Below are 27,971 nucleotides of genomic sequence, written 5' to 3'. Positions count from 1 at the left end.
AATTAAAATCGAAATTGTTTGTGACCTTTTGTAGGCACCCTCCCTATATTTACATTGTCACAAAAGAAGCCTGTCAGTGGAGTCTGAACTCCATAAGAATGGCTGTGCATTCCTTACTCCAGCATGATTGAACATCATGGTGCACTGCAAGGCACTGGTGATGCTTGTTTGTTGCTCTCGAGTGCTAGTGCAGTATGGAAACTGGTCTGACAAAATTTGCCAGGGCTGCTTTTAATTCCCGGTCTGGCCTGCACTGACTTCATGTGCACTCAGGATGCAGACTGGTACTATTAATCTTTACACACTCAACGCAACTCCTTTATGTGTACATTTCCCCTAACCATGGATTAGTACTGGGCACCAATGCACCCTTTGAATTCTCTGGTGAGATTGGCCATACTTCCCCACACAGGCCCAAGTGAACTTCCAGATGTCTCTCTGGCTAGCAATAAACCTCCGTAACTGGCTGTCTTTAGCCCATCTGGCAGAGCTATCACTCTCAAGCAAAACGCTGGTACTACTGCATACAGGGACTTACACTGGGACGGACCCTTTTCTTGCTTTCTGGGGAAGGTAGTTGCTGGGTATGGGCATACAAACTGTGGACCTGGATGAGTAAGATTATCATACCTAAAGCAACTGGTTATATGCACTTGATGCACTACTGGGTCTTTTGTTAAGCAACTAAACTTGCAAAGGCGGTTTAATTAGAATCTATGTGCATCCTACGCCGTTTCTCACAAGCTTAGTTGCTTTTAATGACATCAAGTTAGCTCTCAAGGTGCTCATACTTTCTTCTCCTCACTCTCTCACTATGGTGGTCATTACGATGTTGGCGGTAATGACTGCACCGCTGGCGGTAATTACCGCCAACAGCATGGTGGTTCACACCACTTTATAAAGAAAACAGTAGTAAACAGGCTGCAAGGCAGCCTGTTCACTACTACCCACCACCAGGCTAGAATCGACCGCTCGGCCGACGGTAGCCATTTTCAACCCGGCAGTGGACGCCAGATCACCAGTGGGATAATGATCCCATTTCCAGCAGGGATTTCCTGGCGGGATACACCACCAGGTAATCCCTGGTGGAAAGTATTCAGGTGACAGGAATTCTCATTCTTGACACCTGTATGTGACACGCCAGCCCCCCTTGCCACAATACCCACCCACCCCCCAAGCCTTTAGACCCTCCCCCAACCCTCACCCCTCGAACTCTGAAAATCGACCGCCCCATCCCTCCTCCCTCCAGTCTCCCTGTTGGCCCACCTCAACCCCCCCTCACCAACTCCCCTTCACCTCCGTTCAGGTTCCCTCCAACCCCTACATACTCATGCACATGTATACTGACATTCACACGCATTCATACACGCAGACACCACCCCTTCACAAACACACACGCACACCCCCATGCACCCCCCCTCCCTCTCAACCAGCATTTAACTGTTCCGTGGTGCTGGTCCGGGAGGGAACGGGCTCCTAGGATGCTGCTCCGTCAGCATCGCTGCATCTCCATAGACCACAACGCCTATGACTGCATCATTATAGGCGTGGCGGTGTCTGGACTGATGTGGCGGTGTTGGTAGAGCAGAATCCACCCCCACCACCGACCGCCAGCATGGCACCTGACGACCCTCACCGCCATCAATGGCGCTGAGGCTCCAGGCGTCATTATCTGGCGGGATGCCTGCTTCCCCCATTGGCGGTCTTCTGTCGACCGTCAGCATGGTTGGCGGTGGGCTATTCCGCCAAGATCATAATGACCGCCTATGTCTTTTAAATTGATGGTTTTGATGGCATTTCAGTGGTATTTTCCAAACACATATTGCATTAGCCCTTCTTTAGGCCATGATAAAAAAATGGACCAAACAGTTGTCAGTACATTACCCTTTGTATATTCAGCAAGATAACAGCAAGCATCTGTGCTTTACTTTCTTAAAGGGAGCTTGACTTCATTAAACGTCAGGAAGGAGAAAGGAAGAAAATTGAAGATTTGGAAAAGGCACATCTTGCAGAAGTTCAGGACCTTCAAGTTCGTGTGAGTAACGTCAGTGATGACACAACATGCATAGATACCAAGGGGCATATTTACGAGAGGCTTGTGCCACCGTAGCGTCACTTTTTTTGCTGCGCCAGTGGCTCAAGCTTATCAACCATATCTATGAGTTCACGAAAAGCCACTTTGCGCAGCTTTATATGGCCTCAAAGATACGGAATACAGCAAAGCAGTGCAAGTCATTGCGTTTCCTTAACCTGTGCCAGAGAGGTATTCCAAGGGCGTAGTGGTGGGTTTTCCCACTCAACACCCATGAACTTTGACGCCACCCCAGATTTACTTTAATCACGTAAACTTGCGGCAGCGCCAAAACCTTATGCCTCCCCAGAGCAAGTGCAACAAGGGGAAATATTTCATTTCTCTTGCTCTTTCCACTTTCCATGTGTGCTGCAAAACACCAAATCCTGCATACAAAGCAGGCACCCTTGCACTCTGGTGCAAGGATACCTGTGTTGGTGCAAGGCAGCCAATTGTGCACCAGTGCAGGGGGAAATGACAGGAATACACTGTATTTGTGAAATACAGTGCATTTGGGCACTTTCACATTGGCCTAGGGCAGCACATCAAGAAGACTTGCAGCACTGCCCTATGCCAATTCCCCATAAATATAGTCCCAAATGTTGTGCACATCCATATTACTTCTGTTTGTGGCAAACCATACTAATATATAAGTCTTATTCTGATGGATACATCTAAATCCAGATGCTCACCTTTTGAATTAACCAGGATGCTGGGCAGTATCTAGATCGTTTTCATAGAAATTGCTTCCACGTCATACTCTGTGGTGACATCGCTCTGCCTCTGGAAGTGATGGTAGAGAGCTCTGTATATGCGGCACCCCTTTACAAATATGCCAGTATCTTTTTTCAACACCTTTCATCATGGTCCCAACCCTTCTCCCAACTTTGTTGGTTTTTGCCAAATGTAAGATTTTTCAGCAATAAGACACATGCTTGAAACCGTACTGTGATTGCAGGAAAACAGATGTCAGTTATGGATCCACACAGTGTCTGCTTGTGGTGACTTGAATCTAGGCACAACTCTAAGTGTGCAATAAATGCTCTCTGATTCACTCAAAAGTGAGCTTAATGTTGCTGAACACTCCAGAAAGTGGACCAAATCCTGCCTCATCTCTTGTCCGCTATCCTCCTGGAATATGTTGTGCCACAAGCTGGGCTCGCCTCTGTCTCATCACTTCCATTCCTTTGTGAAGTTGTACAATCAGTACTCCAGGGACCTGTCTCTGCTGCTATCATCCAAATGCAAGCCTGTGCTGAGGCTGATCCCAACACATCCCTAAGTTTTCTGACTGTTGTCAACCCCACAGCAGATAGAGGCAATTAGGGAGGCCATGCAGGGTGATGCTGACTTGCTCTGAAGCTCCTTTGGGCCACACTCGGAGCCTCAGGTGACCCAAGTTAGGCTCCTGTTAGCAGGTCTGCCCAGGTGGCAACTAACTCTGTTAGGCCGCTGGCGAGCCACCTGCTGCCACTGGCCCATGACTCATCTTATGCACCACAGGCCTCATTGGTTCTGAGTACCTTATCCTACTTTGATGCCCATTTCCAATCTGGAACTGTTGTCAGCCCTCGCCAGGCCTAGGTCTTACTATAAGTTTTCCAAAGTGCAGTACCCCGACCTTTCAGTTATTTCTAGCCTCTCCCTCTTTGTCAGTATTACCTTAAACTAGAAACCTTATTCAGATCGGGCCAAAGGGTCAAAAAATTTCTGCATGACAAGATTGACAAAGGGTAGGCAGACAATTTGCTCCACTCTCATTATGCTGACCTATATCTAGATCTGCAGAATGCCATGGCCTTATATATTTCCCTGGAGACACAGTTGGACTCCCCACTGCCCCATTCAGGAGAGCCCCTCCTTCTCAGTAGTAGACAGATAGGTAAGAGAGGTGTTGGGCTTACAGCTACCCACCATAGAGACAAAGGCAAACTTGTTGGCAGAAATCTTGCAGCCCTGTTGTGCTACTTCAACTACCACAGAGCTCTTAGTATTCTCAACGAAGCTATGATGGAAACCATTGATGTCAATTTGCTCTAAGGCATGTTTATCCTCACCAGTAGGGGACCTAGTAGCAAGATTTCAGGGGCCCACACCTAGAGATCCTACATTTGTGACTGAGCCCGTGACTCCCAAGAACTTGGTAGTTCACACTCCTAGTAGCAATGTGAATTCCAACACATACCCTTTGCCCCACCAGTCAGAGAATTAAAACATACTGATGTATTATGAAGAGGTGTTTCTCTTCTGCTAGTTTGGCCCTGAGATTCCTGAACAGTGTTTGCCTGTTTGGATTTTACACTCATGCACTTTGGGTATGGCCAGCAAGGTTTTATCAGCCGTCCCTGCTGAATTTAGGAACGTCTTTGCTCAGACAATGCAAGACGGACAGAATACTGAGAAATATGTTTTGAGTGTCAGTCTGCACAAGATGCACTGTGTGGACCATTCAATGGTCACCTCTGTTGAGCTCAGGTGTCATTCCTAAATGCATGCCTGGGAATTTTCTGGGGACATGCAGACATTTGTTATATATGTGCTGTTTGATGGATGTGGGCTTTTGAAGAGAAAGCTGATTCTGCATTGGAAGGGCTCTAAGACATCCATGCTATGGCTCGCTCATTGGGCAATACCAACGATTCAGAGGATATTTTGAGGATTCATGTGTCTCCAAAGACATTCCTGAAAACCTTTCACCATAGCAACAAAAGCTCTTTCGTCACTTCAGAGGACATATTCAAGAGTACTGCTCACCCTGGACCCTCACCAGGGTCAGCAGTAATCTTCTTTATCCTCTCAACCCATGGCTGTGGCAATGCCACTTTAATTCTCCCTCCCACGGGCTTTCACTACAGGTAGTGGGCCGCATTTATCTTTTCCTGCCCAGCTGGTTTGCTGTAACTCCAGACCAGTGGTTACTGGAAATTGTTCAACAATGTTACACCCTCTCCTTCGCATCCTACCTACCCTCATATCCCATCTGTGTTTATAGACTTCAGCAGATCAAGCCTGAATTCTGCAGGACATTTGGAGGGGTCATAGAGAAGGTCTGGAGGCACAGTAGGCAGGTGGTGCTACTCCTGTTATTCTCTTTGATGCCCAAAAAAGATGGAGCAATAATAATAATAAAGGTCAGTGCAAGGGGAAAGTAGCCTAGACTCCCATGGAATATAAACAGCTTAATAAAATCTCTCTATACCATAAATGTAAAACAAACGAGATTTCTCCATATGAATCTTATGCTAACATATAATTCTAATAACAAATTGTCATACTATTTATAAGCAAAGGTAGGTGTTCCTAAAAGAACAGTGAAAGTGCAGAAGTGCCAGTGAGTGACGGTGATATATACAAGTAGTGCAGAGTGTGGTTGTATAAAATTATCTTCCAGTGGCTCCTACAATCCAGGAGGCCCTGGAGTATCATTACATTTCTTTTATGTTTTTCACATCCACTCTTTTAGAAATGTGTCGACGTTTCGACCCTGTATGCAGGCAAATCAGGATGGGGTCATTATCAGGACAGGGATGATTGCACTGGAAGCACCTATGCTCCAATGTGGGGAAAATGACACGCAATGGCTGGGGTCTCCAGGAGTCATAGTCCCAGGAGTCTGTTATTTGGTGTCAATCAGATAGCTCTTGTTATTTGGATAAGCCAAATGTCGCTTGAATCCAGTGTTCAGGAGATTTAATCAACTAGAACAATCCGTAGGCTATGTATAGCCAGGAAGCGCCAAAGATATGGTGCTCCCGATATTTGTGGTCGAGAACACTCTTGTGTCCTTCAAACGGCCACGTTAATCGGCCAGTGCCCAGGTATTCAGACATGCGGTCTCTTGAAAATGTAGCATTCTTGCTGAATTTTCAAGAGAACGCACGTCTGAATACCTGGGCACTGGCCGATTAACGCGTCCGTTTGAAGGACACAAGAGTGTTCTCGACCACAAATATCGGCAGCACCATATCTTTGGCGCTTCCTGGCTATACCTAGCCTACGGATTGTTCTAGTTGATTAAATCTCCTGAACACTGGATTCAAGCGACATTTATTACCCTGGTCATGAGGGTTAGCGGGCAATTGCCTCATTGTATTACTTTAAAAAAAGATGGAGGACTCCAGAAAATTCCAGATCTTCACTGTTGAAAATCTTCCTGTTGAATAACAAGTTTAAGGTACCGACTTTGGGCCAGCTTCTTTCCACCCTACATACTAGGTGCAGGATGTTGTCCTTGGACTTACAGGATGGATGTGTACGCTCGTGGGTCTGTCCCACAGTCCCACAAATGCTTCTTGCAGTTTTTAATGCTGCCAGAGCAGAATTTTATGTTCTACCTCCTGGTTGTCTGCGAAGGGGATGGTGATGGTCACGGCCATCCTCACAAAGTGGAATACATGTATACTTGTATTCCTGTACCGTGATGTCTGTCCTTTGTAGATGGACTTGACGCAATCAGTATTGGCCCCCTACAACCAATGTACACCCTTCTGTTACCCATGAATTTTTCCATCAGTGAGCTGAAGTCCCACCTACAGCCTGCACAGAGGATTCCATTCTTAGGAGCTGCCCTGGTGGTAGGCCATCACACCTCATAGTTAGTCGGGGATCTTTAACAAATTGGGCTCACTCTTGTATACCTTCGCATATGGGTCTAAGGCTTCTAGGCCTTGCACATTCTGCTGGTCCCATGTGCCCTTTAGCACATGTGGGACCTGCAGTGGAACCTCTGCATGTAGTGGTCAATGCACTGGGCCAACATTTCAGACAATGTGTACATTTTAAATAAGGCAGCCCATAACCTTTTATGATTGCTGTTGTACGGCAACCTGATTTACAGAGGCCATTCTGCGAACCCCATCCAGAGCTCACAGTAGTGATGGATGATGCATTGTCTCTGCATTTGGGTGATCATCTAGTAGACGTAGAGATCAAGGGCCTTTGGATATGAGTAAGGCAGATGCTCTTCATCAACTTCTGAAACTTCACATCATTCAGTTAGCCCTGAAGATTATCCTCCCATCCATTAAGTGGCAGCCTGTTGAGGCCTTAATGGGTAACTCAACTGCCTGGTGGTACTGTACTGCAATAAGGAGGGCCTTTTGGGTCATGTATCTTTAACAGGAGATACTGCATCTCTGGAAATGCCTGGACCTTCAAGAGCTCTCCCTAATTGCAAGGCATGGGAGGATAAACACGAGGGTAGAGAAACACAGCAGTCATCAGCTGCCAGGAACAAATGGCACCTTCATCAGGAGGTTTTTCAAGCTTTCTTCACCCATTGGGGCATTGCTTAGTTAGATCTTTTGCCACCGCCGGGCACTGTCTTGACTATTTCATACCCGAGTTTCCTCCAAAAAGCAACTGGGAAAATGCAATCCACCTGCAGCAGTACACAAGACTACTGTACACCTTCCCATCTCTGCTTCTGCTGTGTTGACTTCTGAAGCATCTCAGGACAGACCAGGCTCAATTCGTCCTGATAGCTCCAGATTGGGTCAGAAAAATGTGATACCCCAATCTGTGGAGCCTGATCATTTGGCCCTCCCCCTCAGTAGTCCTACTTTCTCAGCAATATGGCATGGTCCTGCACCTGATTCTCCTTAATCTACTCCTGCGTTCATGGAGATAGAGAAGCACCAACTGAGCAGATTTGAGTCACCTGCTGAAGTAGTAGTTGTTATTCTTATGACTTGGTTCCCATCTATCAACTCTGTTTATTTCAATCATTGGACCTGATGCAAAGACTTTTAAGTCGATCCTTGGCTGGCCAAACTGATCGATGTTTTGTCATTTGTTCTGTCTCTGGCCCCAGCAAGGCTTTGAAGTAAGGCATTGTTAAGAGTTTTTTTTCATGCCTCCGATGGAACTTAACTTGATCCGTACATTCTTAATTGTTCTCTGTGATCAATGACTATCAGGATGGTATTTATCAATTTGTTTTCACTGTGTACCATATCAGCAAGCTGTAGGCACTGTCTAGCAACTTCTCAATATCACTTTTTTCCAGATAACATGGTGCTGCCAACTTTTGCTTCCATTTTGCAGCATATGGTTTTACCCTTTCATGTGGAGGAGGCTGTCACCCTCCCTGCCTTTTTCGCTCAGCTCAGCCTTCAAAGAAGGAGAAGAAGAGCTCCTAGCTTTTACATCCAGCACACAAGAGGGTACTAGGTGGATGACCAATGTTTTGTCAGCGTTGCCAGTGCTAAAAAGAGAAAGACTTCCAGAAGAGAACTTTGTCCTGGTGGTTCATCCTGTGCATTAAATGCTATACCCTGACCAAACAGGAGCCTCTTGAGGGCTGTTGGGCCCATTCGAAAAGAGCTAAGGCTGCTTTAAAGGGTTTGGGGAGTGTCTTTCTGTTATAAGACATCTGCCTGGCTTCAACATGGGCATCCGCACACACCTTCACTTGGCAGTACTGTGCAGACAGTCAAGTCTGCAGAGTTAGCTATGTTACCTAATCCTGCAGGACCTCCCAATGTAAGTGCACATCTCAGATCTTCCACCTTTTAAGAGGCGCTGCTTTGATATCTATTCAAAAGGTGATGAATAATTTCTTAGCTTTGATAACTCTCTTTCTCATGGATACTCTATTTAGTTGCAGATTCTTCACTGCCCTCCATCCTATCATTCTTTAGTCTGGACCCTTAGAGTTCTAAAAAATATCCTAAGCTAGACTTCACACCCAGTTATTGTTCCAGGTTATCAAGGGTGATCCACCTTTGAGGGCCAAGAAGTGTTTAAAGGTAAACTGATGTAATCATGCTTTGGTGGCTATGTAGGGTTCTGTGCCTTCCCTTTTTAAGGTCACTGCAGTGTCCAATGGCACCACCTGCCAGCATGTAGGAGCAACTGCTATGAAAACGTTTCAGATCCAGTCTGTTGCTTGGGGAATTTCAAAGGTGAGGAATTTATGGTTAGATAGAGTATCCAGAATCAAGAGCAATACAAAGTTACTTGTATCGTAGTTTGACTCTTGCTCTTGGCAAGACTGCTGGTTCAAGGATGACAGTAATTATGTTTGTAGGCAACCATGCCAGTCCTACAATAAGTTGCAACTGTCATACCAAGCCTCCCGGCTCACAAGCAGCACCTCACCAAAAAGCCAAACAGTAAAAGGTGATTTGTGGCAGCCTTTACGCATGGACTCAAGAGTGTGACATCTCAGGGAGTGTTGTGGTTAAACTGAGATTACCCCTTTCTCACATGAACAACATGTCTCAATCAAGCACAGGCAATAAAAGAGATGCAGTAACGTTCTCAATAGGTTTTATTTAACAAAACTGCATTAATGTGGGCTGCAATGATTAGGATAATGAATAATGCAAGAAATGGCATAGTAAAGACAAGAGCCATTAATGCAAAGACCCCCACAATCTTACAATGACATGAAGTGACATGAGATGTGAAATATGTCCCAATACCCTAATAATGTGAACCTAATCTCTAACCTGAAAGAGAGCTAGGTGCGTTAAACCTAATCTGCCAATGCCAGGTCCATAAGAAGAGCACCCACAACCCTTGTTATCTTGGAATGAGATCTCTAGATCAGACTCCGTAGGGACACGAAGACTGGGTCAGCATCAAGGCGATGTGCAGCATCGATAGCAGATATGGCAACTGCTCGGACCCGTGCCGTTGGTCTGTTCCCAAACAATAAATAACAAGACATGCTTGGGACGGTAATTTATATAAACAATTCCCTCAAAGGCGTGAAGAGGGAAAGTACCTAATGTGAACACCTACAGTTTGTTTATCTTTGTCGCTTGATATTGATGGCTTTGCACGGTGGCACTGATAACGTGAAACTAAAACATAAGCCTAACTACAAACAAGGCAGCCGTCTTAAAATATATAATTAAATAAATGTGCTAAAACAGAGCAAGCTAAGTAGGGTAAAAGTCAATAGGTGACAGGGGCACAAGTCTGCAAGCCAATGGCTAAGCTAACTCCTGTTTCTCATTAAAACAAACTAGGATTCACTACACTTGCTCTTTTTGCTTATAAGTGAAAACAGTTTTTATGAATTCTTACTCGACAACCAGACATATTTCTTTCCATTTGAAATAACGAGATAATGCACACCAAATGAGCACAGGTTTCTATAAGCTTTCTGCTTTTATGGTATTTAGTGGACAAGAAAAATTAGATTATTTCCTTGGTACACTACTGCACAGCATTACTATTGCTATTAAGCAATCATATTAAGTAAAGAGCTGTATGGTGTGGGTACCAACCCAAAACAACCGTCTCAATACCAATTTTTTATGTGCTGAATTATCTTTATCTTGGCGGTACAGCTCTGGAATCTCATGTCGATCTATCAGTAAGAGGCTATTCTCAACAATAAACATTAATTTAGAAGAGTAAAAATCTAAAACACAGGACCATTTAATAAATGAGTTCTAGATCAGAATAGGGGAAAATATATATATTACAGAATTGTCTATAAAAACAATACAGAGGAATACATACATTTGCCGTGAAGGCTCAGATACAGAAATACAAAATCACAAACCATTGCAAAATCCCTATTTAAGCAATTAAGTCTAGGAAAATTCTAAATGTCAAACTCATAGGGTCCTGACAGCATCCGAAGAGAAAAAAGAAAAGTCTTGAAATAGTCAGTCTTGGGAGGAAAATGGGAGGTCGCCCACAAATCCCCCAAACCAGGGGTTTTCAATACACAATTTATGCATAATAATGAATAAAACTGCAAATTCAGAATGGTATGATCATGGTTAGGTTGCACTGGCAAATCAAAGACAACTACACAATTATTAGAGTATCTTAACAATAACCCTTTTTAAAAGGTTAGAGAAGTCTTCTGCTTGCTTCCTCAGAAACTGCACTCCAGTGATGTACAGCATAAAATGAAAGATTTTTTTTAAAACAGCTCACAAAGCTCACAGAATTATGTTCTTCAGCACACCTGCATTGGAATGTCCAGCAGAAATACTTTAAAATGATACATCAGTTACGCAATGGAATGATTCATTCCCAAAAAAGCTTTCTAATCATCTCCATACAAAGCTTTATTCGGTCATCGAAAACCATCAAAGCATACAAAACAAGAAACCACATAAAATCACGATAATAAATATAAAGGGATAAAAACCTAGAAAAAAATGCTAACAACAGCTAAAAGCCAACCAGTCCCAGGACCCAGCCAATGAGCATACATAATAATTACATATTAATAGACATGATTCATTGCACTCTTTTTTCAAAAGAGACGAGCACCTGTGCACCATATATGCATAAATGGCGCAGGTTATTCACATAATACATTTGCAGACTCTTGTTTTAGAAAACGGGTGCATATGTACCATGCAGCCACAAGGAACTTGCCAACTGCCAGCACCATAACAGCAGAAGTATCACTTTTTTTTTCAAAATCCTGAGGGCAGACACAATGGGGTCATTACAACCCTGGCGAATGGCGGAGAACCGGCGGTAAGACAGGCAACAGGCTGGTGGTCTTACCGTGGTGTATTATGACCATGGCGGTTACCGTCATGGTCATCCGCCGGTTCTCCGTCCCGCCCGCCAGGGCGGAGACGACCGCCGGGCTGGAGACCTGGGTCTCCAGCCTGGCAGCCGTCAGTATACCGCCGGCGGTATTTGGACCCGGCTTACCGCCGTGGATTTCCAGAGGTTTCAACCGCCATGAAATCCATGGCGGTAAGCACTATCAGTGCCAGGGAATTCCTTCCCTGGCACTGATAGGGGACTCCCCCACCCCGAATCCCTCCCCCACACCCCCACTATCCCTGCCACCCCCCAAAGGTGGCAGGACACCCCTCCCCACCCCGACCCCCAACAGAACATTACTCACACACACCCGACACGCATGCAGGCACCACCAACCCACACACACCCCGACATACATGCCTACATCCACACACACAGTAAGACACGCACACCCACATTCAAACATACACGCACACATCCATACAGACATACCCACAGCCATAAACGCACTCATTCCCATACACACAACTCCCCCGCAAGCATACACGCACTCACACACCCCCTCTACATACACAGATGCACACACCCATGCACACACACAACACCCCCTCACCCCCCTCCCCTAACGGACGATCGACTTACCTGGTCCGTCGATCCTCCGGGAGGGGACGGGAGCCATGGGGGCAGCTCCGCCAACACCACACCGCCAACAGAACACCGCCACGGCGAATCACAGGACGTGATACGCTGGGCGGTGTTCTGTCGGCGTGGCGGTGGAGGTGGAGCAACCTCCACTTCCCCGCCGCCCGCAAGTATGGCTGTTGGCGGCTCTCTGTCGGAATAATGACGGAGAGCAGCCATTAGTCATAATACGCCGAGCGGCAAACTGTCTGCACAGGCGGTCTTCCGCACAGTGGTCTCTCGGCGGTCTTGCAAAAAGACCGCCGAGGTTGTAATGATCCCCAATGTCTCTTGCCCAGATTCCGGCAGATAGGATGTATTCACTTACGTCAGGGGAAAACGTAAGCTGTACAGAAAAACAAAAAATGTTCAACCGTCTCAGGAACAACACCACAGACTGGGCAGGAATTCGATACGGATGTTGCCCTCCATCTACTTGCCAAAGACATTAGTGGCAAACAACCATAGCGGAAACTAATGTACACACTCTTAGCAAGGGGTTCAGGAATGAGATCTAAAAAAGGCTTGTATCGGGGGTACAACTTAAGGTCAAGAAATTGATTGATCAATCGCCCATGGGTTGTTGAAGAAAGAAGGTTGTTCTTAATATAAGCCCAGTAAACTGATTTCAGGGATTGCATCTAGGCTTTCCTTAAACCCTGGGGATTCTCCCAGAAACTCCAAAGACTCAGGATGCGGGACCAATTTCACACAAGCTTAAACCATGGGATATAGGCTACATTTGGGTTCATCAACAAATCAAGAAGTGAGTTCCTATAAGTACTGAGTTCTGGAGTGGTCCATATCCTTACCCATTATAAAAAGGATTTTAAAACTAGTGTATCTGAGATCCGTTTAATACCAAGATTAAGATAAATGGGAACCAGAGGAGTACTGCCTGGACAAGCAAGTACTCCTCTAACAAAGCTATTTTCCCTCACAGACAGTTTATGAGGTCTCCAATAGCCCCACATCCATGCACCACAGGTAGCAACATTTCTTTTTGCTTTTGCCAAGTAAATCTTTAGGGCCAGAGACCCGCTCTTGCACCGGTACTTTTATGCCAATGCAAAATAGCACCTGACCTGTGTTGTATGAGAAGCGAGCCCTTACTTATCTGATCTTCCCATTTAACATTTTATTTGAGATCCTGACACCAAGGTAACCTACAGAGCCAACCTTGTCCAAAGGAACATAATTTACAGAAATTATACATCTCTCAGCTGGCCTAGGTCTAAACACCATCAGTTTTGTTTTGCTGACATTCAGTCGCAGTCCACGATCTGCATAAAAGCTGTGAACCTATTAACAAGAGTCTGTAACCCTTTCGGTGTTTTAGAAATAAGGAGAGAATCATCCACAAAGAGTAATATGGGGATTTTTTTTAGCATTTAGGATGGGGGCATCATTCTGGCAAGAAGACAGGGCTTGCACCACGCCGTTTATATATAGAGTAAATGGTGTAACGCTGCCAGGATACAACTTTGGTGAACCCCCCACGCTGTACAGGGATGTTGTCAGTTAATTCTCCCCGTTTGCCCCATCTCACCTGGACGTATGTACCTTCATGGAGCTGTACTAAAAGATTAATTAAGTTCCTGGGTATACCCTCTTTGTCTAAAACCTCCCATAGTTTCCGCCTAGGAACTAAATCAAAAGTGGACCGAAGGTCCACAAAAGCAATATACAGTCTTTGTTTGGCAAGAAGTATTTATTTCCAATATAGAAAAGCCAGCTGGAAATCTTGGTCTACTGTACTAATTTTTGGTCAAAAGCCCACCTGAATGGGGATAACACATGGTTAGCATCAACTCACTCTAATAGCCTATCCAAAACCTGCTTTGCAAAGATTTTTTGTAAGTTATCAGTAAGGCTGGCAGGTCGACAGTTAGCAGAGGAGCTCACATAACTTTTCTTATATATGATTATTATTTCAGCACCCTTCCAAATGGCAGGTATAGGGCCCCCAACTGCTATAGCATTAGAAATCATTACAATATAAATAGACCATATTGCTGGTTCAGATTTGTTTAGATCCCACTGTATTTTACCAGGATCAGGAGCTTTGGAAGATTTCAAAGAAGCAATTGCACCACTAGTTTCTCCCAAGGTGAAAACAATGCAGTCATCTTGACTACTATAACCCTCCCCAAAGCCTCCTGAAAAGGGTTCCTGTTCGAACTGCCTCAGATAAAAGGAGTCTTTGCTAGATGTATCACTGTGTGGAGCGTAAAGATTGGAGAAGTAGTCAACCCAACTCTCTGGTGGAATATGATAATGGTTGGAGCGCCCTCCCTCATTTTGACTCTGAGAGAGTGACTTCCAGAAGGTCCTGTAATCGTTTATGCTGGTTGCTTCGAGGAAATTCTATCTCCTCAATATTTCTTGGCCTGCACTATGGCCTTATTCTAAGCAACTCTGGCCGTCTTAATCATCCCCTGGGAACGAGACACAACGCTATCTTCAGGGCTGATTTTGTTTTTGCACAATCATTGTTAAATCACTTATTCTTATTTTTTGTGTGTGCAGGGACAATCCTCTTAGTAGTGATCTTACTATAAAAAATGCCTGGTAGATTAGTAACCAGAGTCTCATCGATGCTGAGGACTGGAATGTTTTCAACCTCATACTCCTCATATTTAGAAAAGGCATCAATAAACAAATTATAGATCTCCTTCTACAGATAAGAGTTTGACATCACTTTTGGCCAAGTAACACGTTTATAGTCATTAGCCAATAGTGGTTTGGTTACCATAGTGGAATGATTGTTCTGTGATCTAATAAATACATCACTGTTCAAGGTAAGAAGGAAAGAATTATGATCGCTGTCATGACGATAATCAACTTTCATATCTTCCAGCATAGGCCACAGTCTAACATCAAGAAAATAATCAATGATGCTAGTCAACTGGCCACGCTTGAAGGTATGAGTATAACATTGATCGGAATGCGTACGGCCATTACAGGCCCTTAGCTCTTGCTTAAAACACAATGCTGTTAACTGAAGGGCAGCATGCGAACAACTAGACAGTCGTTTTCCCATCAATCGTGGGCTACCCCAATATTCATTCTCATCTACAATCAAATTGCTGCTATGAGGGGAGGGTTCAAAAGAATAGTGCAATGTATCTGTACATTCAATCAGCTGAGCCAAGATCCAAGACTCTGCACCCTGTGGTACTGATCTTGCATATACGTTAATTATTACAAGCCTAAAGACTCGCTTAAATTCAAGCTGAATACCTAATAGATATGGTGAATCTATTTTTAGGGCTGAGTGAGAGCACTGTAGTTTCTTATTTATCAATATCAGAAGGCCTCCCTTTGTCCATCTGCTGCTCCCAGCAGCCGGCTGTGCTTCTAGATGATAGGATAGAAAACCATCCCAGGAGATGGGGGTCAATTCCCAGGTCTTCTGAAATATACATATATCTTGTTTGTTAATGTAAGCGCCCCTCTCAGAATCCGTTAATGTACTACTCAACCCTGCTAGAGTCCAGGACATAATAGATAGCTTATCACTATCCTCTGTAGTAGTGGGCGTACTACTCTGAACCTTTTCCCCTATCCTGCAATCAGCAGCCCAACCCACACACCATCTCTACTCACAGGGACCACTGGTAAATTCACAACATAAGTTTTAGTGAGTAGTCAATCAATAGCGTTCAAATCAGAGGAATTACTGTCTGCCAGAGCTTTCTAATACTATCACTCCTTTTGCGTGATAACATTCTGTGCTCCGCGAAAACTGTGGAGAAAGATGACTTGCAACGGGTCACTGATTGGGATGGGAAATGAAATGAGCAAGATGAACAAACACCAGAAACTGCATCCATCGTAATGAATGGTGCCTCGCATGAATATGTGGCATAACTAAACTACACTGTTAATTACACTTCCAAACAAAACAATCAAATTGTTTCAAGTGCGACAATATTAATTCATCAGTTGCGACTATATGCATAATAAAAATTAGTAATTTGCACAAGTCATTTGTCACCCAAAATTGCACATCAGAAAAATCTAGTACTATTAATTGATAACAGTATGTACAAATTGACGGCAGTTATTTCCAGGTATTGACTGTGTAATTTGCTGGTTGGATTCCCTGCCCAGCTGCACTGAGCACATCCAATGCCAATATATCTCACACCTCTCAATTTTTAGAATTATTCATATTGGTATTACAGTGCTAGTAGAGGAAAAAGAAACCTTAAAAAAGTTTAGCATCTAAACTTGGTGGCTTTTGTAGAATAATATAGAGTCTCTTGAGACCCCACCAGGGTTGGAGGAAAATCCCAGGGGACCCATCCACTCTAATATGGGGAGACCAAGAGACCCTCAAAATATAAGAAGGCAAGTGGTACTGCTACCTTCCATTAATATTTATGTCCAGCATTAATTTAAGGACTCATCAGAAATGAACCATTTATGTGGTAAAATAGTTAAATAACCAATTGTAAATGCCTCTTTGTGCCACCTGATATGGAATAGGTGTGTAATACCTCGCCATCCTATTTCCTCACCAAGTAAGACAGAAATTGTCTTCTGAAAACCTTTAACATCTCACTTAGATAAAGATTAAACATCTTCATAATACGTCACTGACTTTTATGAACAACAGTTTAAGTTCTAAAACAGGCTGGAGATGAATGCCACCACATTCTTGCCATGCTACAATATGTCATCAGTACACAAAACAATAAAAAGTTGATAGCTGTACAGTACTTTGTTTGTAAAGCCTACGAATGTTAGACCCTTTATTAGCACTGAAGAATATTTAAATAAGACACATAATTTGGTGATATTGTATGTGAAGGTAGGCATCTTTCTGTTTTACCAATAAGTTACCAATAAGTTTCTTCCACTTTTTCTAGAGATGCTTGGTCATGCCATGACTGACACCTCTCTAACAAAGTTTTATAAATTCAGAATAGTGCCATTTCTTTGTACCTCTGTCAGATAAATGGACAATTCCTTTAATGGTGTGTTCCAAATTTTGAGTTGATCTCATATGCACTAAAATCTAGTTGCCAAACATTGACATTTTATCAACCCCCTATTTGGAGTGATAGCTTATACACAAAATGGAAGGGTTCTCTTTAGGACTAATTTGCTTTGTGATGACTAGCGTCATCTAACAACACATTAGTGTCATTTATTTTACACTAATGTCTCCCCTTGTGCCACTTTATGCCTGCACCAGGCATAATGTATTCAAGGGGGGCGTTCCCCAATTAGGGGAGCCAAACAAATGGCTCAAAAATTTATTTGTGTCATTTTTATCAGCATTTTTAACGCCTGCTCTGAGCATGTAAGGCTCCCATTGTTTTCTATGAGCCTCTGGGTGCTTTGCAGGATTAGCATCAACATTTTTTATGCTAATCCTGCAAAGCGCCAGACTAGCATAAGCAGTTTGGCACTAGTTCCCTAACTACTGCTATGGTGCACCATATGTTACATACGGTGCACACATGGTGGCATTACGGGGGTGCTAAGGGTCACAAGAAAAGTGTTGATACACTAGATGGAGCACAACTTTTCATAAATCTGCCCCAAAATGTTGCTGGTGGGAAGCCAGTGGTCCACAGACAACTGCCAATTCTTAAAAAACAGTAAACTTTTCTTTTTAAATATAGTTTCTTTTAACAAAAGTGTACTGTACTGAAAGTCAGTCATGGACCTGGTGGTCGCCTCATACTTATGATGGCCTCCAACCAGACCAAGTCACAATTTGGGACCTACCTCATGAATATTAATAAGGTAGGTCAAATTGCGACCCATATCAAATCTGAATTTTTTGAACCTACATGTTTGTACATAGATTAATTGGGAAAATTATTCACTGGTTGCAAAAAGTCTGATCACAAATTGCGACCTGCATTTCATGACCAGTAAATAGTACCTCTGGCCACAAGGAACCACAAGTATGAGAATTATCATAAATGGTAATCATCATGTAAAAACAAGCATTCTTTGATTAGCTCAGGCTAGCAAGAATATATAGAGATTCAAAAGGTTCTCATTTAAGTCCTGCTTATGGATAAACCCTGTTGGATTCAGTTTTTTTGCATCTGATAAATATCTGATACCAAGGTGTTCGGAATTTATCGGATGCAATAATTATTGCCGGGTTTTAGGAAATAGTATGGATTTTGGTTCTTACAGCACCAAAATGTGCATGTCCCAGTTAAATAGAGCACCCTTGCCCCATGGTAAATTCCAGCAGGTTTGACCTGCTGAAAGTTAACAAAATGTAATTGCCAGGTGCAATAAATATCACACCACTAGTCATTGCAATCCATACACACAATTTTACAGCAGGCCACTTTTAATCAGACCTGGTGTTTATATTTTCTGTGCATTGATGTGATATCATATTTATTTCAGATCAAGGACTTGGAAACAGAGGTGTATAGGCTACTGAAGCAAAATGGAAGTCAAGTTAACAATAATAACAACATATTTGAAACCAGAACAACTCTTGCAGAAGTCTCAAGAGATTCTCCAGTGGAAAACCTGGATTCAAAGCAAATGCCTTGCCTGGATGATTTAAGTGAAGGTTTGTTGAAAACAGCCAAAAGCTCTTGGAACTGTAAATAACAGCACTTCATTAAAATGTCTTGCATCTGTAGGGTTCTGTGTTGTATATACATTGCTGTACTGCCTGCTGTTTTGATAAAATATGTTCTGTATCTTCATAAAAATCTACACTGATGCTAATAACACACAGACTGAATGATGGGTAATTTTCTTCACATCCCCAGCTTGGTTAAACATCAAAGCCTGCTTAATGAGGAGTGGTTCCTTTTTTTATTAATTGTGGCTGCTATAAGGTTAATCTGAAATGTCTATTATTTCAGTGCTCAAGTGCTTAGATCTTCCCATCAGAGAAGGTCACAACCACAGTGTTGCGGTCTCTTCTTATTGCCCACCTGTGTTTGTCTTCTAAGTAGATCAACTAAAGAGCAAATGCAAACTGAAAGACATATCAAATGACTTGACAGCTAGGTGCCCACATATGGAAGAAAAATAATGGTTAAAAAATGATATACAGTAAAACATTCATTTTCATATGTGTCACGTGATAATTTGATTCTCGTTGGAGGAGCTAGAGTGAAAGAAAGCTATCTCTGGCCCTCTTCTTCATTCCTGCTGTTATTACTCTGTGAAGGTACAATGATCTTTGTAGACAGACAGCATACATAATAATATTTGCAGTGTAAATGGTACCCCTTATTCTTTGCCAATTTTAAGTGTACATTACCTAAGTACAGCATGTCACCAGGCCAGCTTCACCAATCCTGTATGTGTAGCTGACTCAAATTCATTTGTTATTCATTAAAGTAGAAATGAATCTGCTTGGTAAGGTTACTTCTTCTTCAACCCACACCTTTTTCATTTGGGGTTTAAAATGTGAGCTTATTTCTTGCAACGCCTCATATTGTTTATTGTTTCTTGTCCTGTAAATTTATATTTTAGGCATTTTTATTTATTTATTTTATATTTTATAAGCAGGTGGGTAACAGAGCGCATTCCGTGGTTGGTTACTTACATTTCCTACACAGCGAACAAGACGCAGATGAGTGACAGAGCGTTTTACGTAAGAACAAATACAATACATAAGCACCTATAGTTCATTATATACAATTAAAGTGAGCTCAGTTTACAGGATAACGGTTGCAGCAAAAGCAGTTATGTAATAGTTTATCTGCCAACAAGTAGGCCAGAAATTGTGGGCTGAGAGCGTCCAGACATATAGTGGATCAGTTTGCTAGGCGGTAATCCCCTCATCCACCAGTCCGGACCAGGCTTATCTGCCACCTGTGCCATCTGGAAAAAAACAATTCCAGGTGTAATTGTGAAGAATCACATTCAACATCTGTGCAGTTCCTGGATGACTCATTGCCATTTACTATTAAAGGTATTTATATGCCTTACTAATTATCTGAAATGATGATTGAATTAAAAAAATGCCTGGCAGCTATTTTTTCTTCGGCCTTGACCGCCATCATTGATGGCAAGTTGGATAAGGTACAGTAGCCATCTAGTTTCTGTTAGTCTCCTTTGCCCAGAGCATGGCTTATTCCCAAGGATCTAGTTTCCAGCACTGGATTGCGATATTCTGCAGGGAGATCCATCACGGACCATGGTCATTTACCAGCCCAGAGGACATCATCACACCATTTTGTGCCATGGCCCATAGTCTCTGCTGTTATCTCAAGGGGAGGTTGCTTTTCGAGGGGAGGTGGCATTTGTTCTGTTGTCAATTGCATTGTGTATGATTGGTAGATGAAAACATTAACCCCAGCCAAGATTCTTAAAGAGTCATTTTTGCAAAGATATGCTAACCCCAGTACTAAGTGAGACATGTGATAAAATGGGAATTGATGTGTTAGGGAAATTATTGGGTGGGCTGTGGGTCATCATGCTTTCTGTTAAGGTCTTTTGGGCACTACTTTTGCTACTTGACACCATGAAAATACTGAAAGCAGTGTTGATGTGGTACTACGATGCACAACTGATTCCTCATTGAAGGCCTTCCCAAGTAGCCAAGCAGTCGATTCTTTGGTGAATTGCTGAAGGTCTGTTAAGGTCTGCAGTTTGGGTGCTACCACTAGGAAAGAATGCCATGGAACAACTTCCAGAAAGAAATGCTATGAGCAGCTACAGGAAACGGGGTGAAAAATTACATGAAAGAAAGTAACAGTTTTGTGTTTCCTTTGGTGAAGCTTCTTACCACGGAGTGGATCTGTATTTAGGCATTAGGGCCTAATACTCCTTATCTTACACTATATTGTTCAAATTTGCATGTGCAATAAATCATTGGTTTAATGCACAGCAAAAATTGTAAAAACAACTGCTTTTAAAATGCCTCTAATCCAGCACTTCCCACCCTTGTGTGTAATGTTTCTCTCTCACCTAACTATGATGACATACTAGATGAAAGCACACTGTCCTTGCCAATGCATGACCCACCCTACATTTGCGTTCATGACAGAAATAAGGACTGAGTGCAAAATTACAGGAAAAAATAAGCTCTCCCCAGCATAGGCACAAACTATGTAAATTTGAACCTGATTTGGAAAGAGCACATTAGCGAAAGAGAGCTGTGGTTCAAAACATGGCTCCCTCTTTCACTGGAGCATAGCCAAACACATTTTGAAGAGACACATGTATTAACCAAAGGTGAGTGCAGAAAGTGATTCCACCTGACAGTAGGAAGATGCCTGTTGGTTCTTGGTTCCGCTCACTCCCCCTCCCACATATAGCTTTTGGGTGGGCATACTGATTGTGTGTGACCTCGTATGTGGTGCACAGTCTGTGCACTTCCGGTCGGCTTTTTTCCCTTTGTTCCCACTCCTGTGAAGTGCCTCAAGTAAATGGTGCAAAGGCATATCCTCATTTGAAGGGGCAAAGACCCCATGCAAATAAGGGAATACCTGCTGGAATCCGTTGGTGCGCACTTACCCAGGAACAGCCCATAGCACAGCAGGGGCCATGAAAGAGTCTGCAATCTCTTCTCTTATGCCAGAATGCCCCTGGGTGCAAAACACCAGTGCAGAGACCTGTTGTACTGCAAGGAAATCATATGTTATACATCCCCTTGAGTGCATGGTTTACAATACCATACACTTCCATGACATGTATAAGCCTTTGTCAGGTCTCCAGAGTCTGCAAAATAAACAGCAGCAGGAGTCAACCTCAATTATTCTAGAATGCCATTGTTTTTCAATATTATTCGAAAAAACTACAAGAAAAATGATAATTAGCCAAGGTGACAGGCCTACACAACATGCTCATTGCTTTGTTAACTTAGGATGGCAAGGAAAAATGGTGGTTTATGTACCAAAGAGGATACAGTACAAACTGCTTCATTTCTGGCGTTGACAACCAATAAATATTCATTCACCTTCACAGAGTAATTACGGTCAAGATGAAGAGTTGAGCTAGAGTAACGAAGATTACCGGTAAGTAATCTGAACCTTTGTACCATTACATTAATGGAAACTATTTTTGTTCTATCCGTGTGAGGTGCTTTCCATTAATTGATTTTGGGGAAGTAATACACAAGGAAACAATATATTTTGATTTGGATCCTCTTTAAATAACATTTTATTAGCATTTGCATTTGCATTTTTTAATTGATCATCTGTACATATATTATTATTAATATTTACTTGACTTGGCGGTGCGTATCATTGTGAAAATGTGCTAAAATGTCAGCTCATCTGTGACCAGGTATCTGATGTTTTAATTTATGCTGCCACAGGTTTGCCAAAATTGACATTTCTACGTGGTCCCTGTGCCTTCATGAACTGCAAAGCTTTTCCCCTTTATGCCTTCCACCGTTTTCCCTTCTGTCTTATCACATTTGCTACATTGCTGATACTCATGTTTACATTCTGCAAGTGTGTACTCTGACAACATATGTGAACGTTTATCCCAGCAAATGTATAATTTGGAAAAAGGTGCCAACTTCTTAGGACTGTTTACATGTCACTAGGAATATGATGTTATGCCATGCAGAAGATGCCCTCATAACTTCACTGTCATTGGAACTCTCAACGCTTCTTCATATTTTGACTTAAAATTACTATACTGCAGTATTATTTGAAGATTTAGCATTTTTTATGTTCTGGAGAAACATGCATTGAAGAGGACTGACTGACGCCCTTCCCCTTGCCTGTTATTACAATGCCCTAAAAAGTTCGGCTGGAGAGTTCAAATGAGCAACATCTTAATATAGTCTTGGAGCTCATTGCAGAGGGCTATACCAGTTAAAGGTCCTGTGGCTCAGGCCTAAAATAAGGAAGAGGGCTTTTAACAACCGATATAGCTCGAGACAGAAGGGCTCTATGTCTATTAGAATATTTCACCCACTAAGGGTTGAATCTTCGATATTAAAATGGAAAATACAAAAAGACACATATTAGAACATTGGAATGTTGGGAGCTCCATTGAAAAGAATGGAGTGCGCCTGGCTTCTAATAGCCAGTAGAAGCCCTGAGCTCCAAGAGTCCAGTGTTTTTGTTCACAGCTATTGCTGTGAAGAAAGGTCTTACGGAGCTGTGAGGCCTTTGTTTTATTTTTAACAACATTCTCCCCTCTGGTGGCCGAATGTTCTAATAGCCTTATAGCCCTCCATAGCTCAGCTGTACCTGCATTAAAGTTCTGCTCCCTTGTTAACGCTTGAGCAGGCGTTTAATGGCCAGTATAGTCCGCTATGGCAGAATATAAGGCTACATTGGAATGTGGGAGCAGAAGGCTTATACCAGCCATTAGCCCTGAACCTCTCCACTATTTTCAGTGGAGCTCCCAACATTCCAATGTTCTAATTGTTGTTTCATTTGCAGTAATAGCCTTATGTTGAAAATGTTCACCAACGTAAATATCACATTATCAAGTAAGCCGTAATGAAAAGCTGCTAAAGGCTTACATGTGTATCAGTATGTTTTTTTTACTGTTTATAATAGCAATAATAACCTCAGGGTACTTTCCTGTTTAACAATGCAGTGTGTGGGTTGGAGGTGCAGGGCTGGGGCTATCAACACTTCTACCAGGGCATTAACTCTACTGAAGCACCCTGTGTGTTTGTCATTAACATTTTAAAGGCATGTATTTGTATTTATTTTTTAAACTTTTATTGCTGGGCAATTCTGACATTGTGTTCTTTATGCACTTGTACACAAAATAGTGTCAGTGCCTACTTGGATGATTGTAATCTTTGATATGTGTAGTAAAAAATAAAAACTCAAATGTGTGTTTTTCATTTGTTTTGTCAATGTCAAATATAGGGGCCTTGCACCAGCTTTTGTCAGTCAGTCATGTTTTCATAGCACAATACCATAGCATGGTAAACATCTTTGCAGGCAAAAATCAAACCACTGTTCCCAATTGTACACTCGTGTTCAAGCTAATACGTGGAAATCATACACTATGTATGTGTTCACACCAAAAAAGCTTAACTTACTTCCTATAGAATTAATATAAATAAACAAAATATATGAACACATAGTCCACAAAATGAGAGTATACATTAGTGCACAAAACCACTTAAAATGTAATGAAATAGCATTAGGAAAGTGACACGAGAATTCCTTGCTCTCACCAGACATTTGAGATTCAGCTTTATGTGTTATGTTAGCTTTGAGGGTGAACTGAACAATATCCGGACATATTGTCCATTCAAATGTTGATTCAAATGTTGATAAACATGTTAGAATTGTATTTTGAGGTGAAGAAAATCATTTTGAGACATCCTTTTATCTAATCCATGGGATAAAATACATCCTGCCATACATTATATTTATATTGCAAGTCACCGCGGAACTCCGTGGCAATATAGAAGGACAGGCTGAAGACTGAGCTCCTTCGTAAGGTAATTGAACTCCAAAGCGACTTGCAATATCCTTATGATTTACAGCGGTGGGTACTTTATCCCTCATAATACATGCTCACACCATCACCCTTCCCAAAAATCACTGAAATCCTTGGTGTGGTGTTCTTTTATAGGGAATAGATTATGGGCAAAATCTTTTGTACAAAATTAAACTCACAAAGAGCATTAAGATATCTGTTTCAAAAAGATATAATCAGTTTAATACAAGTGAGATTTAAAAAAAATGCTGCAGCTCAGAGTATGCAGAAGATATGTTGCCATAAATATCTCCTTTCTGCTTCACACATTTTATCTAAAAAAAAAGAGCAGAAGAAAGAATGATCAAGGTTTGTTTTTAAAGTGCATCTTTAATTATGCTCCATGGCCTGCCTTTCTCCCCAGCTGCTGGGTCGGGCAGCAGGTATTGTGACACCAGAACTCCACTTTAATAAGTTATTACAGATACGGAACCTCATCATTTTTTTTATTACAATTGACTAGGTGCTTCACAAGCCACTTGTAATAAGGAAATTAGAGACAGACATGTAAACAGGGATTTCAGGATCCCATGTATTTTAATAGGATGTTCTCCACGCTCCAAATATTTGCATTAAAGGCCACTACTAATGTGTTGTATGAATAGAGGAAGCCATGGAGGGCCCCATTACTAGTTGTTTGTAATTCTCAATGGATCCAAGAACCGGAGTTATTAGGTCCATTGGGGTCCCAAGTAATGTAGAATGTTGAACATTGTCCCCCTCTCAGCTAAAATGTGGTGAAGTCTGAGGAATTATTGAACATGGTCAATCTGATCCCTCTGGGAATTCTGAATTTCTTAGTGGGTCTTAAGGTTTGAACCCATAATGGAGCAGTTTTTTTTAACCACAGAGTTACCATGCCAGCTGATAACAGTAACATCATGGGTTAGAATAGCCTTCCCTATTAACAAGGCACTCATTGCAAGGGACAAAGTGCTATGAAATATTGGATGTGTTGTTTATAGAGTACTGAAAAAAAAATAACTTTACCTTTGTCAAAAACAAGATGAAAGCATTATTTTGCATCTAGGAGGTTGAGAGCACTGTGCATGAAGAAATAACTTAATGCACACCTCGTGTATATGTGCTTCATCTTTAAATATCTCTCTGCATGGTCTATTTCCTAACACATCATTAAATGAAGAAATGTCAACATAATTATTATTAAGGCACTCAAAGTTTTGCAAATCTTCTTTCTAGGCTTGAACACGTGTTCTATTAGGTTTCCCTTGCTGTTGTTAATTGTTTTCAGACAGAGATGGCAAGATTGCTTTCAAATTGTCAAGTTTTAAAGTAGCGTGTTTCAGGTTTGTTTCCATTTTTAAATTGAAACGAAAGTTCCGGTTTTGTAGGCAGCATCTCAGTATTTTAATTAATTTGTTTAAATCACATCCCATTACACTGTCAGACAAGGTGCCTTCTCTTTGTGAAGACTGGTCAGTATTCTCTCTCTTTTAGGGTCAAAACTAGACTTGGTGATGAGACAGGTTTACTAGTTTCAAAATATTTCAGTCCCAAATACTGGTCAAATAATAATTTCTTATAGGAAAGAAAAGTGCAGCTTCAGGATTTTGTACTAATTACTGGCCCGGAAGCTCATGCATTGCCTACCAATACCAAGTGGTCCTGGATCTCTGAGGTTTGCTTTAGTCCCTCAGAGGTCTCCCAGTGTTTCTGTTGTCAGCCTGGATTCTCTCCAGAGAACAATACTTCATCCACTGTTTTGGGTACTTGGGATACCCAGCAGTTAATTCCCCTTACAGAAGAAAATAAATAGAAAAAGTAAATATTTACACAGTGGGCTGCCTTAATGGAATAACGAATTGTACTATGTGTACAGTTCCACGTTAGAGAAATAGCAGTGTGCAGGAATGTCTCATGGGAATGCCAGGTGTTCTTCAGACAATGTTTATGGATTGCAAAAAGTAGTGATCTGCACACTCTCGAAGGAGCACCTACTACAAAGCAGATTTACAAGTTTGTTTTGTGAATCTGGCCATTAACCTTCAACTTCTGAAATCAGATACATATTGTGAGCTGAATGACAATAGTGGCAATGCCAGAGGGTCCATTAGACTTAAAATACTGGAGTCAGTAAATGAATATATTAGTGTTAAGCTGTGAAACAATCAGGGATACTTCAAGGATGAAGGCAGACAAGACGATGCTAGCCAGTTAACTCGAAGTATGGGTCATATGTACTAACATACTGGTTGCAAAGAACCAGTCACAAATTGCACACTGACCTTTTTTGCCAACATTATTTTATATTGTGAACCAAGCTATTTACCAGTGGGTCAGCTCATAGAATAAAGACCTGCTGGGTGTGAAAGAACAACCTGCCTAATTATTATTCTTTAGGCAGGTTGCAATTTGCAGCTACCTGTGATGAGCTGCAATAACAGGGATGGTGTCCTGCAAGGAACAGCAGACCACCATCGCTGTCATTGCATCTAAATGGGAAACATTTTTGTTAGCAGCCCAATAAATTAAGGAAACAGCTGGTTTTATTGTAATAAATGCATTTTGAAAACTTTCAGTGAGAGTCACCAGTGGTCCTTTGGATCACTAGCTACTCCCTCCAAAGTTACAACCCTAATTCCTAAGGTGGAGTGGTCCAAAGAGGAAGAAGTAGGAGGAAAAGAGGATAGGAAAAAAATATATAAGATGGAAAATACAAGTTTAAGGGGAAAATGCAGGAAAGAATAGAATGGAATCTCTGTCCTTGAGGGGTTAGATGATGAAAATGTAGCACCATATAGTTTTGGATAGTTAACAAGCATTTGGAGTCAATGGAACAGAATGATCTGGGAGAGGGACAAGCTAGATAAAAGAAGAAATGATGGAGTCAAAAGTGGTATGGTAAACTGCCTAAGTAGAGGTCTAAGAACATGACTGTAAGCAACAACATCTCAAAGAAAACTTTAGGCAACTAAACCATTGAAGTCAGGAATTAGGTGTGGAAAGAAAGACAGGAAGTGCACCAAGAAGATACTGACCCATGTGCTCACAGCGAACATGAGGAGGTGAAGATAATCGATTGTAGGATAATGTAGGACACTCAACTATCCACAATGAGATCAAGGTTTTCCTAAAGTCACATACAGCTGTTAAGGAATTGATGTCAGAGTGAATAACTGTTTGATAGAGTGAGCAGAGTTATGCCAGGCTGGAGAGTAGTGAAGAAAGTATCAAAGTCAAAATAGGAAGAAAGCTGGCCAGAAACTGCACTTTCCAAGAGAATGAAAGCAGAGAAATCGGACGAACATTAGAGAAATAGAATGGGTCATATGACGATTTTATAGGATGTAGTAAGAATACT

The 27,971-nt window shown here is 42.1% G+C and overlaps 1 protein-coding gene across 4 annotated transcripts in view; it reads left to right on the top strand.

The window, feature by feature from the left end:
- PPP1R9A (protein phosphatase 1 regulatory subunit 9A) overlaps positions 1 to 27,971 on the top strand; it is a 718,476-nt gene that overhangs the window by 527,994 nt on the left and 162,511 nt on the right. For all 4 annotated transcript variants that reach the window (XM_069211751.1, XM_069211753.1, XM_069211750.1 and 1 more), the window contains 2 exons: positions 1,939 to 2,035; positions 18,620 to 18,791. In XM_069211751.1, coding sequence (XP_069067852.1) covers positions 1,939 to 2,035; positions 18,620 to 18,791 — 269 coding nt within the window. The remainder of the gene's footprint in view (positions 1 to 1,938; positions 2,036 to 18,619; positions 18,792 to 27,971) is intronic.

The sequence above is a fragment of the Pleurodeles waltl genome, chromosome 10 (assembly GCF_031143425.1).
Source record: "Pleurodeles waltl isolate 20211129_DDA chromosome 10, aPleWal1.hap1.20221129, whole genome shotgun sequence".
Lineage (NCBI taxonomy): Eukaryota > Metazoa > Chordata > Amphibia > Caudata > Salamandridae > Pleurodeles > Pleurodeles waltl.
This window is presented reverse-complemented; position numbering and strand designations above follow the sequence as displayed.